Here is a 20,872-nt window from a genome sequence, read left to right as displayed (position 1 = left end):
TGTTCCTTGCAACTTTTTGAATTTGCTTCTCAGGTTAGTAGTTCTTCTGTATATTCTTTAGGATTTTCTATATATATGAGTATGTCATTTGCAGTCAGAGATAGTTTTAGATCTTCCTTTCTCATTTGAATGCCTTTCATTCTTTTGTCTAATAGCTCTGGCTAGAACTTCAGTACAGTGTTAAGTAGCGGTAGTAAATATGGGCATCCTTGTCTTGTTCTGATCTTAGGGGGAAATACGTCATTCATCATAAGTATGATATTGCCTGTGGGTTTTTTGTAAGTACCCCTTGTCATGTTGAGGATTTTTTTTCTTCTAGTTTTCTGAGAGTTTTTGTCATGAAAGGAGTCTCACAGGTTGTCTAATTTTCTGGTGTACAATTAGTTATAATATCTCATAATTTTTTTAGAACTGTAAGTTTAGTATGAATGCCCTCATTTTCGTTGCAGCTTTTAGTTCTTTGTGTTTTTTTCCCCCCATAATCTAACTAAAGGGTTGTCGTTGATAAAGTCCTTTAACAAACCCTCCTTTGGTTTTATTAGTTTTCTCTATTAACTGACTTTTTTTCTTTTTTGATACGGAATAGCTGTCTGTCTTGCCCAGGCTGGAGTGCCGTGGTGTGATCTTGGTTCACTGCAGCCTCCGCCTCCCAGGTTCAAGTGATTCTCCTGTCTCAGCCTCCTCAGTAGCTGGGACTACAGTCATGTGCACCACACTCACCAAATTTTTTGTATTTTTAGTAGACACAGGATTTCGCCATTTTAGCCAGGCAGGTCTCAAACTCACAACCTCATGTGATCCACCTGCCTTGGCCTCCCAAAGTACTGGGATTACAGATGTGAGCCACTGTGCCTGGCCCATTCTTACTGTTTTTTAAAGAGAGAATTTCTTGCTCTGTTGCCCAAGCTGGAGTGCAGTGCTGTAATCTTAACCTCCTGGGCTCAGGCAGTCCTTCTGCCTTAGCCTCTCAAGGAGCTAGGACTACAGGCTTGTGCCATCACTCCTGGCTAATTTTTAAATATTTTTTGTAGAGAAAGGATTTCACTGTGTTGCTCAGGTTGGTCTTGAACTTCTGGTGTAAAACAGTCTTCCCTCCTTGGCCTCTCAAATTGAGAGTATTACAACAGGCATGAACTGCATCTGACCAGCTTTCTCTACTATTTTCATATTCTTTATTTTATTTATCTCTGATCATTGTCTTCCTTCTACTAGCTTTAGGTTTAATTATTTCTCTTGTAGTTCCTTCCCTAAGTTGTGAAGTTTGGTTATTGAATTGAGATTTTTTTTAAATTCACATTTACATTTGTAAATATAAGTTTTCATGTATAAATTTTCTTCTGAACATTGTTCTTTCTGCATTCTATTTTCTGTTGTATTTTATCTGTAAATATTTTCTAATTTCCCTTGTGATTCCTTTTTTGATCCTTTGGCTGTTTGAATGTGTTAATTTCTACAAATTTGTGAGCTTTCCAGTTTTTCTTCTGATACTGATTTTTAGCTTCTTCCTGCTGTGGGTAGAGAAACATTTTAGTATGATTATCTGTATTTTAATATCTGTTGAGACTTGTGGTCTAGCATCCAGTCTATCTTGGAACATGTCCCACACATTTGAAAAAAATGTGTTTTCTGCTGCTGTTGTATGAAGTGCTCTGTATATGCCTCCTAGGTCTATTTGGCTTATTGTGTTATTCAGATTCTCTATGTCCTTGTTTATGGTTATTCTCTTTATTGAAAATTGGATATTGAAGTCTCCAACTATTATTGTGAAACTTTTTATTTCTCTATTTCTTCCAGTCTTCATAATGTTTATGATCATATCTTCTTGGTATTTTGAATATTTTATTACTAAAGTTTTTCTTTATCTTTGGTAAACTTCTGAAAGATAAACTGTGGTTTGAAAAAAATACAGTTTATCCCCTTTGATCATTTTTAAGTGTGTAGTTCACTAGTGTTAAGTCTATTCACATTGTGTAATAGATCTGTAGAACTTACATTGCAAAACTGAAACTCTATACCCATTGAACAACAACTCCTCATTTCCCCCTCTCATCAGCCTTGGGTAACCTCTATCCTACTTTGTGTTTCCATGATTTTGAGTACCCTAGGTTTCTGATATAAGTGGAATCATTAAATATTTGTCCTTTTGTGACTGGCTTTTTCACTCAGCCTAATCTCTTCAACATTCATCTGTGTTGTGGCATGTGTCAGCATTTTCTTCCTTTTTAAGGATGAATACTGGATTGTGCGCGTACACACACACACACACACACACACACACATATACACACACACACACACTTTTCTTGGAGACACGGTCTTGTTCTTTCACCCAGGCTGGAGTGCTGTGGCACAATTATGGCTCACTGCAACCTTGACGTTCCAGGCTTAAGCCATCCTCCCACTTCAGCCTCTGAAGTAGATGGGACTATGGGCACATGCCCACCATGCCTGGCTAAGTTTTGTATTTTTTTAGTAGAGACAGGGTTTTGCCACGTTGACCCGGCTAGTTTTCAGCTCCTGGGCTCAAGTGATCCACCTGTCTTGGCCTCCCAAAGTGCTGGGATTACAGGCATGAGCCACCATGCCTGGCCTGTAGCACTTTTTTTTTTTTTTTTTTTTTTTTTTTGTTCTTTCATCTGTTGATGGACATTTGGCTGCTTTTACATCCTGGCTGTTAGGAATAACGCTGTAGTGATCATGGGAATACAGATACCTCTCTGATATCTTGCTTTGAATTCTTTTAGACATATACCTGGGAATCAGATTACTGGATTAAATGATAATTCCATTTGTTTTTTCTGGTAACCTTTTTACAATTTAAATTGTATCTTATTTGATATTAGTATAGCCAGCCCAGCTTGCTTTTGCTTGCTGTTTGCATGGAATATCTTTTTCTGTCCTTTCACATTCAACCTTTTTGTGTCTTTGGATATAAAGCAAACCTCTTAAAGACAATTGGATCAAGTTTTTGAAAAATATCAATTCTGTCTTTTTCTTTTGATTGGAGAGTTAAACCATTTGCATTTAAAATACTCATGAAGAGGGACAAACTTGTGTTATTTTGCCTTTTCTTTTCTCTATGTCTTATCGTGGTTTTCTCCCTCCTTTCTTCCATTACTGCCTTTTTTGTATGTTTAGTTGTTTTGGTGGTGGTGTTTTTGTTGTTGTTTTTTTTGTTTGTTTTTTGTAGTGAAACAGTTTGATTTCCTTTTAATTTTCTTTTGTATTTAATATGGAGATTACATTTAACATCCTAAAGGTATAACAGTCTAATTTCAATTTATACCAGCTTAACTTCAATGCCATGTAAAAACTCTGCTCCTAATAACTCCATCCCTCCATTTTTATTACTGCTGTCACAAATTGCAGCTTGGTATGTTGTGTGCCCAGTAAGGCAGGTTAATAATAATTCTTTGTATTTGTTTTTTAAATCATGTGAAAAATAAAAAGTAGAGTTATAAACTAAAATTTCAATACTGTCTGTAATAATTGCCTATGTATTTATCAGATATCTTATTTCAACTGGAAGGACTCTTGTTAGCATTTGTCTCGTTTTTTTTCTCTTTGCAAGACAATTCATATTTATTCATCTTGTACCCTACTCAAAGACCAAATTAAATCATTCCGTTATTCCCCAGAACTTTTGAGCACATGAAAAGGGTTCTTTCCAACAATTACTAGTGCCTGTTTGTGCTGGTTTCATGCTGGTCAGAGAACGCAGAGATAGTTCATTGCTGCTGTCCCTCTCCTCGGGGAGTGCCTGTCCTGCAGGAGACAGACAGGTGCCCCATGGGGGATACAGCAACAATAGAGGGCTGTGGGGCTCTTGAGATTGGGCTGGTCCCAGCAAGCTTATATAGTATGGGGCATGGTACAGTGCTCCATGAGAGCACCAAGTACCCAGGAGTTGGAGGTGAGCTTGGGGCCAAGGTCCTTGAAGCACTCTGGCAACTAGCTGATCACCCAAGGGTCTGCCTCAATGTGAGCATGTCTGAGCCCCAGCCTCACATTTCCTCAATTCCTGGGCCCAGGCTCCAGGCTTTCAGTTCCTCCACATGTTGCCCAACCCAACATAGTGAGCACTTTTTCCTCAAGCATTCTAGGTTTTGTGAGTCATTTGGCCGGCTGTGAAAAAAGAGCCACCCTTTCAACTCAGGCTAGCTCAGCCAAGTCATTTCAGCTCTGGCTGCCCCAGTGCTAACCAGGTCATTGAGCAGCGGTGGGAGGCTGGAGCTAGAGTTTGTGGCTGCTACCATCTTGTGTCCTCTTCTCCCATTTAGTGGCTGGAAGCACACTGGGAAACTGCCTTTTAGCAATTTTTATGGGGCAGGTATAAGTGTCACAAACTCCTTTAGCTTTTTTCTGTGAATGTCTTAATTTCAGCCCTAATTTTTGAAGGACAGTTTTGCTGAATTTAAAATTCTTATTGCAAGATTTTTATTTTAGCCTTTTGAATATATCAACTCATTGCTTCTGGCCTCTAAGTTTTTGGAAGAGCAATTCGCTGATAATCTTACTGAGGATCTCTTGTATGCAACAAGTTACTTGTGGTTTTTGAGATTTTCGTCTTTGGCTTCCTGTATTCTGATTGCATTGTGTATCGATAGAGGTCTTTTTGAGTGTATCCTTGGAGTTTGTTGAACATCTTGGATTTGTAGATTCATATCTTTCATCAGATTGGGTTGTATTTAGTTATTTAAGTATTCTGTCTTTCCATTTTTCTTTGCATTCTAGGATTTCCAAAATGAATGTGTTGCTCTGCTTCATGGTATCCCACAGGTCCTTTAGGCTATTCATTTTTCTTCTTTTCCTCAGACTTGATAATTTCAGTTGTCCTACTTTCAGGTATGCTGATTCTTTTTCCTGCTTGCTCAGAGCTGCCTTTGAATCCTTGTGTAGTGAACTGCATTGTTCCTTTCTGTTCTTGCGCTTTTCATTTCCATAATTTCTTTTTGGTTCCTTTTTATAATTTCTGTTCCTTTGCTGATATTCTCATTTTGTTCATGCAGTGTTTTCCTGTCTTTACTCTTTTATTATCTTGGAGATAAAGTTATTTAAAATCTTTGTCTAGTGGCTGGGCTTGGTGGCTCACACCTGTAATTGTAGCACTTTGGGAGGCCGAGGCAGGTGGATCACTTGAGGTCAGAAGTTCAAGACCAGCCTGGCCAACATGGCGAAACGCTGTCTTCACTAAAAATACAAAAACAAAACAAAAAACCCCACAGAATTAGCCAGGTGTGGTGGCGCACGCCTATGGTCCAGCTGCTCGGGAGGCTGAGGCAGCAGAATCACTTGAACCTGGGAGGTGCTGGTTGCAGTGAGCTGAGATCGCACCACCGCACTCCAGCCTGGGTAACAGAGCAAGACTGTCTCAAAAAAAAAATTCATCTAGGAAGTGCAACAGGTGGACTTCAGGTGTATTTTCTGTGGACTTTTTGTTGTTTCCTTTTTGGTTTTGTTCCCCAAAAAACAAGTACAACTCTAAGACGTCTAGTAATCATTTCAGGTGATTTGTGTTGAAACAATGGCAGCCAGCCTCAGTGCCTGCACTTTATCAGTCAGAATTAGCAATCAGCTAGCTGTCAGAATAGAGAATCTTAATGTTGGGGGACGTGGTTCTTACTGCCCACCTGTGTCCAGAAACTGTACCAGAAACCTGTATTGCCGTCTCCATAGCTGCCTGTCATTGCATGGGTGGGTTGGGAGTATGTGTGTCAGAAATGGGTAGCAGTAGCAGCTATGGCATTGGAGGCTGAAATTGGTAAGTATAGAAATTCAGATTGACTCTGGAGTTCCAGGATACTTACATCTGATTTGGCTAGTACAGTTTTTTGTCTTGGTATAGAAATAGATTCCTGGCGTTTTCTATTCTCCCATCTTCCCTGATATCCTTTTCTGTTTCATCTTCATTGTCTTTGTTTTCGTCTTTCTTCTTTGTCTTCTTCATCATCCTTTGTTTCTTCATCTTCCTTATCCTCCTCCTCTTTGTCCTCTTCCTCCTCCTCCTCTGCTGCTGCCACCACCACGCATTCTTAATACTTTTTCTGTATTTTGGAATTAAATAATGTACACATTTGAAAGAGTGTTTTTTTTTTTTTTTTTTTTTACCTCAGTTACAGGATTTTATGATTTTTTTTTTTCTCAAGGATCTTGTTACTTAGAAATGAGCTCAGTGCCTCATTCCTATAATTTCAACACTTGGGGAGGCTGAGGCAAGAGGATCACTTGAGCTTAGGCGTTTTAAAATTAGACTGGGCAATATCATGAGACTTCATCTCTCTATATAAAACAAAACAAAATAACCAAGTGGCAGATTAATCCCTCAAAACCCCAACAAGATATTTGATTATCAAAATTAAGTATATTATGGAAATTTCATTATATTAATGGTTAAATTGGCAGAAAATCAAAAGTTTATTATACATTACGTGTAGTATATATGGTTTATATACATATATATATAAAAACATGTATATATGTGTGTTTATCATGTTTTAAGTAGAAAAACTATATATGAGTTACTTGTTGGCAAAAAGTAGAGAAAACTGTTAGTACAGATCGAGAATTCCTAATCCAAAACTCTAAAATTTGAACTGCTACGAAGTTTGAGATCTGAGTGCCAACATGGTGCTCAAAGGAAGTACTCATTGGAACATTTCAGATTTTGGAGTTTTGAATTAGAGATCTTCAACTGGTAAGTATATAATGCAGATAATCCAAAGTGTGGAAAAATCCAAAATCTGAAACACTTCTGCTTCCAAGCATTTCAGATAGGGGATACTTAACCTGTATATTTTAATCTGTAATGTTATTTAATACCATATTTAAATGAACATTCTTAGTCAAGACCTATAAAAGTGTTAAACTTATTGGTATTCACTTCTCCTTAAAATCAAATACTGTTTGTAGTATTGAAGTACTACCATTGTTTTTTAAATGAATATCTAATGATGTTAAAGTAAATAGTAGTAGAAGCACGTAGTGTAGTTTATAAGAAACCTCACCAAGATAGAATTCCTCCAGTATTAGGTTTTCTTACATGTATTTCACCTTATATTTCAGTATTAGGTTATGCATATTTACCCTGAAAGAGAAGCAGCAGAAGAGAATTCATGTGTATGCCTACAAAATATAAAAATCAGTGTTTTTGAATAAAATCTATATTTTAATAGACTTTTTATGTATTAAAAGTAGGAAACTTTACACTTGACAGCCCTCAAATTGGGAATTACTTGTCTAATCTTCTGTTTATTACCTTATCTTGATTTAGTAGTTAGCAACTTGATGGCTGTAAAATGCTTTTATTTTACATGATGTAATATTTAGTTTTTATATCTTCATAAATATTGTATTGTCCATGAATTTACATGTTTGTGTTTATTATAACAAAGAAGTCTTTGTATCTCATGGTTTATTATTTCGTAGATCTTTGTCAGGGTTTCTGTTGTGTACTCTAGTGAAATAAAAGCATTATATAAATACTTTATAAAGATTTAATAAGAGAAATCTGGCATAGTTGTGATAATTTACTTTTTTCTCCTAAATGTAATTTGTTGTCTTATTTGTATTTTAATTTACTATTTATTTTTGTATTATGACATGTAAATTAATTCCTTTGGTATCAAGAGATCTTCCACCATAGCCGCCTATGTAGCTGGGACCACAGGTGTGCACCTCAGCACCCAGCTAATTTTAAAATGTATTTTTTATAGAGGTGAGGTCTCGCTATGTTGCCCAGGCTGATCTGAGACTCCTGGGCTCAAGCTGTCCTGCCAGCTCAACCTCCCAAAGTATTGGAATTACAGACATCAGCCACCACACCCAGCCTTCCCTCTTGTAATTAGGCAATTCAGCTTGTCGTTTGTTTGGTTAAGTTTAATTTCTGTTCAGGTGAATTTATTTTTGCTCTTTTATGCACTGCCGTTCCTCATCTTGGATAATTAGCATTTTACCATTATATTAAAAAATATTAGTGTACTGGCCAAATTTTTGACTTTCAAGCTGTCTTTATATCAGGTAATCTACATGTATTGGGCAATTATTTTTGACCATTCTCTCTAACTTGATTTTCTAGTTGAAACATTGTAGTCGGTATATACATGACTTATTTCCTTCACTCATCAAGAATTTGGATCCGGTACCACTTAGACATCTACTTAATCTGGTCTCAGCTCTTGAGCCAAGTGTTCATACTGAACAGGTAATACATTCAAAACATAATGATAGTTTTTTTTTTTTTTCTCGTAAAGTGAAAATTTCTTTGTGATTCAGATAATTTAACTTTCATTTTATTGGCTTGGCATTTCAGTGTGACAAAAAGGATATTAAATTTGTTAGTGTTGCCTGGAATTCTCCAACTTTAATCTCTCCCTCTCTTTTTTTAGACGTTGTACTTGGCATCCATGTTAATTAAAGCACTGTGGAATAATGCACTAGCAGCTAAGGCTCAGTTATCTAAACAGAGTTCTTTTGCATCTTTATTAAATACTAATATTCCCATTGGAAATAAGAAAGGTTAGTAGTGTCATGTATTTTGAAGGAAATTGTTGAGAGCTTCTCATTCCGATTTGAAGTATTTTCTGCTTATACATTCAGTTCAATCTTTATTTTAAAATAAGTGTGGGATGGGTGGAAGAGTACATATAAAAGGATTAATACTGTGATTAGTTCGTGTTTTGGTTTACCTTTTAAGTGAAGGATAGTGATGAAGTCTTTGTAGTTACTGGATTTTCTCAGCTTTGGTTATCTTTTTTTTAAACAAAAGCTTTGGGGATTTCGTTTTGTAAACAAGTTTTGTTTTAAAAATTTAAGAGTAGAACATAATGATTCAGTTATCTTTCTGTGTTTTCTGCTTTAAAGTTTTCTGCCATGTCAGGTGCTTTGTGGGTTTTTTTTGGTTTTGTTTTGTTTTTTTGATTTTGTTTTGTTTTGTTTTTGAGATGGAGCCTTGCTCTGTTGCCCAGGCTGGAGTGCAGTGGCGTGATCTTGGCTCAGTGCAAGCTCTGCCTCCTGGGTTCAGGTCATTCTCCTGCCTCAGCCTCCCTTGTAGCTGGGACTAGAGGCGCCCGCCACCACGCCTGGCTAATTTTTTTGTATTTTTAGTAGAGACGGGGTTTCACCATGTTAGCCAGGATGGTCTCGATCTCCTGACCTCGTGATTCGCCTGCCTTGGCCTCCCAAAGTGCTGGGGTTACAGGCATGAGCCACTGCGCCCGGCCAGTGGGTATTTTTTTTTTTTTTTTTTACATATATAGCTTTTAAGGGCTTTCTGAAACGTTACTTGAACTCAGTTTTTGTCTCCTGGCAACATATACTACCCTTCTCTTAGGCTTTTCTGTGCAGGCACCCCCAACAACTACTGCAGGTGGCGGAGACTTGACCTTATTGCAAGTTTCTCTGCCTGTATCTTGTTGATTAAACAATATAAACAACTGATACACTGTCTCAAAGAAGCTCAGTCACTTAGAATGTTTTTCTCTTGTTTTTTCCTTTTCCTTCAGAGGAAGAAGAGCTCAGAAGAACAGCTCCATCACCTTGTAAGTTGAGCGTTAGAAATTCATGGCAACATGACTTAGTTTTGTTTTAGTGATTTTCTAGAGTTCATTGATTTTATATAATGATATATTTGTATCAGTCATAAAGTTCATTTTGAGGAGATGTAAACCTTTAACATATTCGTGTTACCCATTTTTCTTTTCTTTTTTTTTTTTCTTTTCTTTTTTGAGACGGAGTCTCGCTTGCTGCCCGGGCTGGAGTGCAGTGGCAGGATCTCGGCTCACTGCAAGCTCCGCCTCCCGGGTTCACGCCACTCTCCTGCCTCAGCCTCAGGAGTAGCTGGGGCTACAGGCGTCCGCCACCTCGCCCGGCTAGTTTTTTGTATTTTTTTTAGTAGAGACGGGGTTTCACCGTGTTTGCCAGGATGGTCTCGATCTCCTGACCTCGTGATCCGCCCGCCTCGGCCTCCCAAAGTGCTGGGATTACAGGCTTGAGCCACCGTGCCCGGCCACCCATTTTTCTTAAAACTATAAACATCTTGACTTTTAATTGAAATCTATTACATTTTTAGAAATCATGAGCAAATGTTAACATATTTAGAGATTTTATTTTTGGCTACTTAGTGTAAAACTTTGGTAACTAGGTCAAGGAGTCAGATGATAATGTCATTTTGTTAAGTCCATGTTAATATAAATTAGAAGTAAAAATAAAAAATGTATTTTATATAGGGTCACCTGCAGCTAGTCCTCAAAGCAGTGATAATAGCGATACACATCAAAGTGGAGGTAGTGACATTGAAATGGATGAGCAGCTTATTAATAGAACCAAACATGTGCAACAACGACTTTCAGACACAGAGGTATGAAAATAGGTTTTTCTTCTTTTAAAGGCTTTTTTGGCTTTCTGGCATGTTTATCATTTGAATTGGGTATATATACATAATTCATGTTCCGGCTTGTCCTCTCCTTTACATAATATTTTTGATGTCCGTTGAGTTTTTAATTCCATTTTGTATTGTTCAAAGGGGTATAACAAGACTGACAGCGTTTTTAAAAAGTACAGTTTATTAATGTTGGTTACCTTTTTTCTTATTGGTTTAAATAATTATTTAAATCTGTTTGTTTCAAAATAAAGGAATCCATGCAGGGAAGTTCTGATGAAACTGCCAACAGTGGTGAAGATGGAAGCAGTGGTCCTGGTAGCAGTAGTGGGCATAGTGATGGATCTAGCAATGAGGTCAATTCTAGCCATGCAAGCCATTCAGCTGGGAGCCCTGGCAGTGAGGTACAGTCAGAAGACATTGCAGATATTGAAGCCCTCAAAGAAGAAGATGAAGATGACGATCATGGTCATAATCCTCCCAAAAGCAGTTGTGGTGCAGATCTTCGGAATAGAAAGTTAGAGAGTCAAGCAGGCATTTGCCTGGGGGACTCCCAAGGCACGTCAGAAAGAAATGGGACGAGCAGCGGAACAGGAAAGGACCTGGTTTTTAACACCGAATCATTGCCGTCAGTAGATAATCGAATGCGAATGCTGGATGCTTGTTCACACTCTGAAGACCCAGAACACGATATTTCAGGGGAAATGAATGCTACTCATATAGCACAAGGGTCTCAGGAGTCTTGTATCACGCGAACTGGGGACTTTCTTGGGGAGACTATTGGGAATGAATTATTTAATTGTCGACAATTTATTGGTCCACAGCATCACCACCACCACCACCACCATCACCACCACCACGATGGGTAAGCCTACTTCAAAATAAATATTCAGTTCGTATTTCCTTTAGGGAAGTAGTATATCCTATGTTTATTCAATTGCAGTTTATTCTGTATTAGTGCTATTCATTAGTAGTATAGTGCAAAGTATTAATGTAAAGCTACAAATAGATAATTTCAAGTTTTCTATTGGGCACATTTAAAAACACAAAATGAAGCAGGTTGTTGGCCAGGCGCGGTGGCTCACACCTGTAATCCCAGCACTTTAGGAGGCCAGGCAGGTGGATCACTTGAGGTCAGGAGTTTGAGACCAGCCTTAACAACATGGTGAAACCCCATCTCTACTAAAAATAGTCAAATTCGCCAGGCATGGTGGTGCACGCCTGTAATCCCAGCTACTTGGGAGGCTGAGGCAGGAGAATTGCTTGAACCTGGGAGGTGGAGGTTGCAGTGAGCCGAGATCGTGCCGCTGCACTCCAGCCTGGGCAACAGAGTGAGACTCAAAAACAAAACAACAACAACAATAAACCAGGTTGCTAATTTTAATCATGTTAAACCAATAATATCTGCAATGCCATTTCCACGTGTAATAAGTATAAAAATTAGTAACGTATTTCCTTCCTTTTTTTCTTACCAAGTCTTCAATATTAAGTGCGTGTTTTATACTTATAGCACTTCTCAATTTAGACCGGCCACCTTTTAATTCTTTAAAATGTTTATTTAGTTTCTTCTTCTTCTTTTCTTTGAGACAGAGTCTCGCTCTGATACCCAGGCTGGAGTGCAGTGGCACGATCTAGGCTCACTGCAACCTCCACTTCCCAGGCTCAAGCAATTCTTGTGCCTCAGCCTACTGAGTAGCTGGAATTACAGGCACCCATCACTGTGCCTGGCTAATTTTTTTGTATTTTTAATAGAGATGGGGTTTAACCATGTTGACCAAGCTGATCTTGAACTCCTGACCTCAGGTGATCCGCCCGCCTTGGCCTTCCAAAGTGCTGGGATCACAGGTGTACACCATGCCCGGCCTTTTTTTTTTTTTTGAGATGGAGTCTTGCTCTGTCGTCCAGGCTGGAGTGCAGTGGCACGATCTCAGCTCACTGCAACCTCCGTCTCCCAGGTTCAAGCAATTCTTCTGCCTTAGCCTCCCGAGTAGCTGGGACTACAGGTACCCCCCGTACCATGCCTGGCTAATTTTTGTATTTTTAGTAGAGATGGGGTTTTACCATATTGGCCAGGCTGGTCTCGAACTCCTGACCTTGTGATTTGGCTTACCAAAGTGCTGGGATTACAGGTGTGAGCCACTGCGCCTGGCTTTTTTTTTTTTTTTTAATTAAGAGACAGGGTCTCACTCTTGTCACCTAGGCTGTGGTGCAGTGATGTGATTATAGCTCACCATAGTCTTAAACTCTTGGGCTCAAGCAATCCTCCTGTCTCAGCTTTCTGAGTGCTTGAGACTTAAGGTGTGCGTTGCCACTCCTAGCTAATTCTTAATTTTTTTTTTTATACAGACAGGGTATTGCTATGTTGCCCAGGCTGGTCTTGAACCCAAGACCTCAGATGGTCCTTCCACCTCAGCCCAAAGCTCTGGGATTACAGGTGTGAGCCACTTATACCCAGCCTATTCCTGGCATGTTTTATGTGTGTAATGGTCACATATGGCTAGTCAGTATTATATTGGATAGCACAGGATTAGATTTTGAACTTCTTGTAGTAAATGCCTAAAAAAGATATGAGTACTTATGGAAACATGCCTAAATTGTGATGAAGAAAGGGAAATTTTACACATCTTCTAATTTTAGGGTATTTAAAAGGATAAGCTCTATCATAAAACTTTTTGGTTATCTGTGAAATATGCCAAATATGTGATTCTGTCACTTACTGATGGTATTATGATGGGCAAAATAATTAATTTTTCATTTTTTTCTTCTATAAAATGAGAACAATAATCCCAGTGCTTTGGAGGCTAAGGCAGGAGGATTGTTTGAGGCCAGGAGTTTGAGATCAGCCTGGGCAATGTAGTGGGGGCCCGTCTCTACAAAAATATTTTAAAAAACCTGCCAGGCATGGTAGCACACACCTGTAGTTCTAGATAATTGGGAGGCTGAGGTGGAAGGATCGCTTGAGTCCAGGAGATCAAGACTGCAGTGAGCTATGATTGCACCACTACACTCCAGCCTGGGCAATAGAATGAGACTCTGTCTCTAAAAATAAAATAGGCACAGTAATATCTATCTTATGGTTTTATTGTGAGGATTTCTTGGGCTAACTAATGTGATTGGTACACAGTAAGTGCTCATTAAGTGTTAGCTGCATATTTATTATTGTCATTACAAGTGATAGTATGTGAGTTTATGGTGAATCATGGATATGCCCTTTATCAGATTGAGTTTTGCTATACTCAACAATTTGTCAGATCTTCCAGAATTCAGTTAAGTTGTTAAGGTGAACTACATATCTATACGTATTACTTCTTTATTTCCTTTGCTTTTTAATTCTTACCACTGATGCATCTGAGTTTAAGGAAGTGTTTTTTAAAGATTGGCATTTTGGGCCAGATAATTTTTTTTTTTTTTTTTGAAACAGCGTTACAGTCTGTTGTTGAGGCTGGAGTGCAGTGGCACGATCTTGGCTCACTGCAACCTCCACCTCCTGGGTTCAAGTGATTCTCCTGCCTCAGCCTCCCGAGTAGCTGGGATTATAGGCATTTGCCACCATGCCCCAGCTAATTTTTGTATTTTTAGTAGAGACGGGGTTTCACCATGTTGGCCAGGCTGGTCTTGAGCTGCTCACCTCAAGTGATCCGCCTGCCTCGGCCTCCCAAAGTGCTGGAATTACAGGTGTGAGCCACCATGCCCAGCCTTGGGCCAGAACATTTTTTTTGGTTTGAATTTAGCAATGTTAATGTTGTCCTGTGCATTGCAGAATGTTTGCCAGTATCCTGAGCCTTATCTCTAGATTCCACTAGCATCTCCTCAGTTTTGACATCCAAAAATATCTCTAGATATTTCTAGATTTCCCCCAGGGGCCTAAATTCACCCCTAATTGAGAACCACTGGCTCACTATCTGGCATTATAGATAGAAACATTCACAGTTGTCCCCAGCACAGCTTATGATGAAGACAAAGAATTAGTTTGTTACAAAACTGAGGTGCAGTATATTCAGTTTGGTACACTGAAGATCTTAATTTTGACACATGTACCCATTCCATACCTCACAAGACGTAATGATTTAATTTTTCATTTTAGCTTTTCTCATATTCTGTGTATTAATAGTACTACTTTTGAGTCTCTAAATCAACCCTGAACTTCATGTTATTTTTTGATTTTTTAAAATCATTTTGTCTTTATGTCCAATAACAGTGTGTTTTAGAAATGAATACTTACTTTGGGTTTGTTGAGTTAGAAGTTCCCTATTTAATATTAAGTCCATCAAGACTGCAGCCTTAAATTGAAATTTTTTTTGGTTTGATTCAGTTGTATAAAACCACATATTTTATGGTTTCACATTTTATAGACTTTGTATAATATGCAAATAGTGAGTATTAGTGATCTTGTTAAAATTGTTCTTTGAATTTGTTCTGATGAGGTGTGTTAGTAGGCCTGGTAATACGAGTGTGTATTGTAAAATTATTAAATAATACTGACGGTGTGAAGTTTTCAGTTTCGTAAAGCTCTCAACATTCCATATTGTTAATAAGCAGATGTAGCTTTGTTTCTGAGTGTATTTGTAAGTTTAAGAGAGGTGTTTTTTGTGGTTCCCAAATTAGATTTACATTTGTAATTACTAACTTTGTGCTTTTCTCTGTTTTGTAGGCATATGGTTGATGATATGCTAAGTGCAGATGATGTCAGTTGTAGTAGCTCCCAGGTCAGTGCAAAATCAGAAAAAAATATGGCTGATTTTGATGGTGAAGAATCTGGATGTGAAGAGGAGCTAGTTCAGATTAATTCACATGCAGAACTGACGTCTCACCTCCAACAACATCTTCCCAATTTAGCTTCCATTTACCATGAACATCTTAGTCAAGGTAAGACTCTACAGTAAGTGAAATATATTACCTTCTTCACAACAGGAATAATTTATCTTACATTGTTGAAAGGAATCAACAAGTTAAGGTTTGGTACTTAAATGTTTTTGTCAAAACAGTTTCCATATGGTAGTTTTTTTCCCCCAAGGGAATTATTATAAATACTCCATCATGAATATAAATAAGGCCTTGCAGTTCTATCGAGATACTCAATGGGAAAAGAAAATATATAGCAATAATATGTAATAATTAAAGCTCTGTATTTTAGAAAATATATGGTTTTATTATAATTTATATTTAGAAATCATAGGACCTAAAAGTAATAGGAAATCACAAAAGATAAAATTATATGATTCCGTTTATATGATATGTCTAGAATAGGCAAATCTGCAGGCAGAAGGAAGGTTAGTGGTTGCTTGGGGTTAGGGAAGGGTAGGAGGGAATAAAGAGGAGTGAGTTTGAGAAATCATTGTTCAAGTCTAAATCAATCTTAAAGTAATAGGACTTGACCAGACTTGAAAGAATGGAAGATGGAGGAAGGTAAAGAGTACTAGGGAATTAATGAGTAAAGCAAGAAAAAAATACGAAAGTAAAAACAGTTTTAGAATTGGCAGTTTAAAGGCCTTTAACCTCTTGTTTGGTTGGTATCATCAATGTATACTGGCCTAGTAAATGGGTTTTGGGATGACAGTACATTAAAAGTAAACCTGATGGATTAGGTTTAGGCTGAGGCCATGAACGCACTTGGAAACACAACTTGTGGATCTTGGATCAGTTTACTGATTTGTACATCTTTTTTGTACGTGATCTGTCTAGGTTAAGTTATTGACTTATTGTTGTGCTGTTGTGGTTGTTGAGAAGGCAATAGGTTAGATTGAGGTCATCTGACTGAATGTGATGCCATATTTGTAAATTGTTACCATTCTTATCTCAAATTTTCCTTTAATCAGTATTTTACCTACTTTTTACTGCATAGAGTTAGAAATTGAACAAAATGGTTATTTTCTTTTCGCAACCTTTTGTAGACAGAATAAAATGATAGTACATGTTAATGCTTTCCAAGTCTACCTTGTATTACAATGTTTTTAGTACTAGAAGACGTCCTCCAACACAGTAAGACAATCACTTTAAAAATGGGCAAAAGTGTCAAACAGATACTGCATAAAAGATGATATATAGAAATGGTCAATAAGGGCTGGGTATGGTGGCTTACACCTATAATCCTAGCACTTTGGAAGGCTGAGGTGGGCAGATCCCTTGAGGTCAGGAGTTCGAGACTAGCCTAGCCAACATGGTGATACTCCATCCCTACTAAAAATGCAAAAAAAAAAAAAAAAAAAAAAATTAGCTGGGCATGGTGGTGCTCGCCTGTAGTGCCAGCTACTTGGGAGGCTGAGGGAGGAAAATCGCTTGAACCTGGGCAATGGAGGTTGCAGTGAGCCGAGATCATGCCACTGCACTCCAGCCTGGGTGACAGTGTGATACTCCGTTTAAAAAAAAAAAAGAAATGGGCAATAAGTACATTCACAGTATTTCTTGTCATCTGGTAAATGTAAGTTAAAACCACAGTGAGGTACTACTACATACCTATTGAAATGAGTAAAATTAAGGACTGATACTATCAAGGATTAACATTAGAATGTGGAGCTGGAACTGTCATATCTTGCTGTGGAACATAAAATATAATCACTTGGGAGAACTGTGTGTTAGTCCATTATTGTGTTGCTGTAAACAAATGGCCTGGTGCAGTGGCTCACGCCTGTAATCCCAGCACTTTGGGAGGCCGAGACAGGTGGATCACTTGAGGTCAGCAGCTCGAGGCCAGCCTGGCCAACATGGTGAAACCCTGTTGGTATTAAAAATACAAAAATTAGCTGGATGTGGTGGCGGGCACCTGTCGTCCCAGCTACTTGGGAGGCTGAAGCACGAGAATCACTTGAACCTGAGAGGTGGGGGTTGCAGTGAGCCAAGATCACACCACTCCACTCCATGCTGGGCAACAGAGTGAGACTGCATCTCAAAAAAAAAAAAAAGAAAAAAAGAAATACCTGAGGCTGGGTAGTTTATGAACAGAAATGGTTTATTTTGGCTCACAGTTCTGCAGGTTGTGCAAGAAGCATAGTGCCAGCATCTGCTTCTGATGAGGGCCACAGGGAGCTTACAATCATGGCAGAATGTGAAGGGGGAACAGAGGTCTCATGGTGAAAGTGGAAACGGGGGATTTGAGGGGTGCCACTCTTTTCTAAACAACCAGGTCTCATCTGAAGTCAATATGAGAACTCACACTATGATGAGGACAGCATGAAAACATTCATGAGGGATCTGCTGCCATGACCCAAACGCCTCCTACTAGGCTCACCTCCAGCATTGGAGGTCACATTTCAACATGAGATTTAGAGGGGACAAAACATTCAAACTGTATCAAATTGCTTTATCACACAAGTTAAATATTTACCTACCATATGACCCAGAAGTTTTTTTGCCCTCAGTTTTGTTTTTTGTTTTTTTTGAGACGGAGTCTCGCTCTGCCGCCCAGGCTGGAGTACAGTGGCCAGATCTCAGCTCACTGCAAGCTCTGCCTCCCGGGTTTACGCCATTCTCCTGCCTCAGCCTCCCGAGTAGCTGGGACTACAGGCGCCCGCCGCTTCGCCCGGCTAGTTTTTTGTATTTTTAGTAGAGACAGGGTTTCACCGTGTTAGCCGGGATGGTCTCGATCTCCTGACCTCGTGATCCGCCCATCTCGGCCTCCCAAAGTGCTGGGATTACAGGCTTGAGCCACCGCGCCCGGCCTGCCCTCAGTTTTTACCCAAGAGAAATGAAAACATGTCTGCCAAAAGATTTATTCATGTGTGTGCCTTTATTCAGAAGCCCTTCCAACTGGAATTAACTGGTATATTCACATAGTGGAATTTTGCTGATCAGTAGAAAGGAAAGAACTACATAGACACATCCAAAATCATGGATGAATATTGAGAAACATCATTCTGAGCAAAAGAAGCTAGAAATAAAAGAAAGTACATACTATGTATTACTTACGTGCGGTTCTAGAACGGTCAAAAGTAATTTGTAAGGACAGAAAGCTCCTCAATCATTGCCTAGGGCTTGAGGGTGGGGATTGATTGTAAAGGATCACAAGGGAACTTTCTGAGGAGATAGAAATGTTCTCCATCTTGATTATATATGTATTTTAATAAAATTTTAAAAGGTAAATACCAAAACAATCCCCCCACCCATCCCAAAAAAAAAAAAAAAGCCACAGACTAGAAGAAATATTTGAAAATTATATATGTAAGAAATTGATTGTATTTGGAATATAAAATAATTTCATAACTCAATAGTCAGACAGCCCAATTAAAGAGTGGCAAGTTATTTCACCAAAAAGGTATACACATAGCTACTAAGCACATGAAAAGATTCACAACATCATTAGTCATTAGAGAAATGGAAATTAAAAACCTTAATGAGATTACACCACATACCTGTTAGAATGGCTGAAATTAAAGAGTGACAGTGCTACGGTATTAGGGAGGATATGGAAGAAAGGGACTAACTATTGCTGTCATACACTGCTGATGGGAATGTAAAATGGCACAACCACTTTGGAAATCTTTTCAGCAGTTTTCTGTTAAACATACATAATACCTTATGACTCAGCGATGTCAATCCTCGGTATTTACCCAAGAGAAAGGAAAGGAAATTACAGAAAATTTGTTACACGGATGTTTATGGTAGTTTTTAAATAATAGTGTAAAACTAGAAACTATCCAAATATTTCTAGTTTGGATAGTTACAGGACTGTAACTGGTGAATGTCTAAACAAAATGTAGTATTTCTATAATAGTCTTTTAATTTGAATGTTTTGGGTAAATTATCTCCAATAAAAATAGTGTTTTTTAAAAAAACATAGGAATTATAAAAGATTATATAGGTCATTTAGAGGAATGTCTGTTGGGAAAATAATTATTTCAAATACGTTGTCTTATTCACACTTAGTTTCAAGTATTTATGTACAGTTCTCTTGACGTGAAAATATTAATTATAAATAGCAAAGAGATTATAGCAAGGAAATGATTTCACTTTAGCCTTATCAAATCTAAATGGCACTATTCTTTTCATAAGTATTGTGCCATGCTGGGTGCAGTGACTTACACCTGTAATCCCAACACTTTGGGAGGCTGAGGAAGGAGATTATTGGAGGCCACAAGTTTGAGACCAGCCTGGCTAACAAAGTGAGACTCAGTCTCTTTAAAAAGAAACAAAAACAAAACAAAACAACAACAAAAAAATTGTGCTAATGTGTTTTTATTTTATGATCTGAGAAAAATATCCTATACTTTTGTTTGGATTTGCTAACCATACGAATGCTATAATCAGTCAGCTGCGTTTCTCTATAGTATGCTGTTTTTTTTTTTCCCGTTTTCAGGACCTGTAGTTCATAAACATCAATTCAACAGTAATGCTGTTACAGACATTAATTTGGATAATGTTTGCAAGAAAGGAAACACTTTGTTGTGGGATATAGTCCAGGATGAAGATGCAGTAAGTTATTTAAATTAAGAGCCAGAAGACTAAGAAATTTCAGCAAGATGCAATTAGGATAAATAATAATTTTATGTACATTTTTTATAGGTTAATCTTTCTGAAGGATTAATAAATGAAGCAGAGAAACTTCTTTGTTCGTTAGTATGTTGGTTTACAGATAGACAGATTCGAATGAGATTCATTGAAGGTTGCCTTGAAAACTTGGGAAACAACAGGTAAAGAGGAATTTAAAAATTTTTAATGCAGTAGTCAAAGTATTTGGGTGTTGTTGACTAGGTGTGATGTTTTTATACTGTTTCATATACCTGTATTAATCTGTTCCTTAGTAATTGTAGTTTTCATATTAAATTTAGAGGCTTTTTCCTCACATGGTTCATATTTTAAGCACTCAGTGTTGCTCTTTTCAGCACCTTTCACCATTCTTTGTTAGATCCACCCAACAGAAACAACAAAAAAAAGATACTGTCTTTTTGATTCTGGAAACACCTTGGTGATTACTGTGTTTTCAAATTGCAGTTAAATGTTCTTGAACTGTCTCATAAAGGATGCTAAATAAGTTAAGTGAAATTTTATTTAAGCTACAATATAAACACTTTGATAACAGCATTGTTCTTCCATTTAGGTGTGTCTTTTAATGTCTCAGCATTTGTAGTACATAAAATACTAGGTTAGTAACTCATCAAGTTGTATATATTAGATATGTACAGTTCTTTGTCATACCTCAAAGTGTGTTTTTGTTTTTTGTTTTTTGTTTTTTTTTAGCAGGTTAGTGTTTTTTCTCGTTTGAATTCTGCCTCATAGTTATGTACTTCTCATTGGGACTCAGTTGATTACACATTTCTTGATTTTCAGTGTTCTTCCGTGGATATAGTTTCATGTTTCCTTGACCTATACTGCTCTGATAGTGTTCTATTCTCTAATATAGTGAAAATATGATTCTGATGTGTATGTTGTCAGTTCAGTTATTAATATATTGTTTTCCGCTCACATCTGTGTAGGCCTGCTATGATTGTTTAATTTTATCGAATATCTGAGTGCTTGAAAATATTTTTTCCCCAATTGAATTTTAAAAGTACATGCTATATTTTC

The 20,872-nt window shown here is 37.8% G+C and overlaps 1 protein-coding gene across 1 annotated transcript in view; it reads left to right on the top strand.

Annotated features, from left to right (window-relative positions):
- The window catches only part of USP34 (ubiquitin specific peptidase 34), a 292,591-nt gene that overhangs the window by 114,117 nt on the left and 157,602 nt on the right, over positions 1-20,872 (top strand). Inside the window, exons 11-18 of the mRNA XM_031655230.1 lie at positions 8,075-8,200; positions 8,385-8,514; positions 9,501-9,536; positions 10,224-10,354; positions 10,630-11,240; positions 15,027-15,241; positions 19,665-19,780; positions 19,871-19,998. Of these exons, the coding sequence (XP_031511090.1) occupies positions 8,075-8,200; positions 8,385-8,514; positions 9,501-9,536; positions 10,224-10,354; positions 10,630-11,240; positions 15,027-15,241; positions 19,665-19,780; positions 19,871-19,998 (1,493 nt within the window). The remainder of the gene's footprint in view (positions 1-8,074; positions 8,201-8,384; positions 8,515-9,500; positions 9,537-10,223; positions 10,355-10,629; positions 11,241-15,026; positions 15,242-19,664; positions 19,781-19,870; positions 19,999-20,872) is intronic.

Source organism: Papio anubis, chromosome 14, assembly GCF_008728515.1.
Source record: "Papio anubis isolate 15944 chromosome 14, Panubis1.0, whole genome shotgun sequence".
Lineage (NCBI taxonomy): Eukaryota > Metazoa > Chordata > Mammalia > Primates > Cercopithecidae > Papio > Papio anubis.
This window is presented reverse-complemented; position numbering and strand designations above follow the sequence as displayed.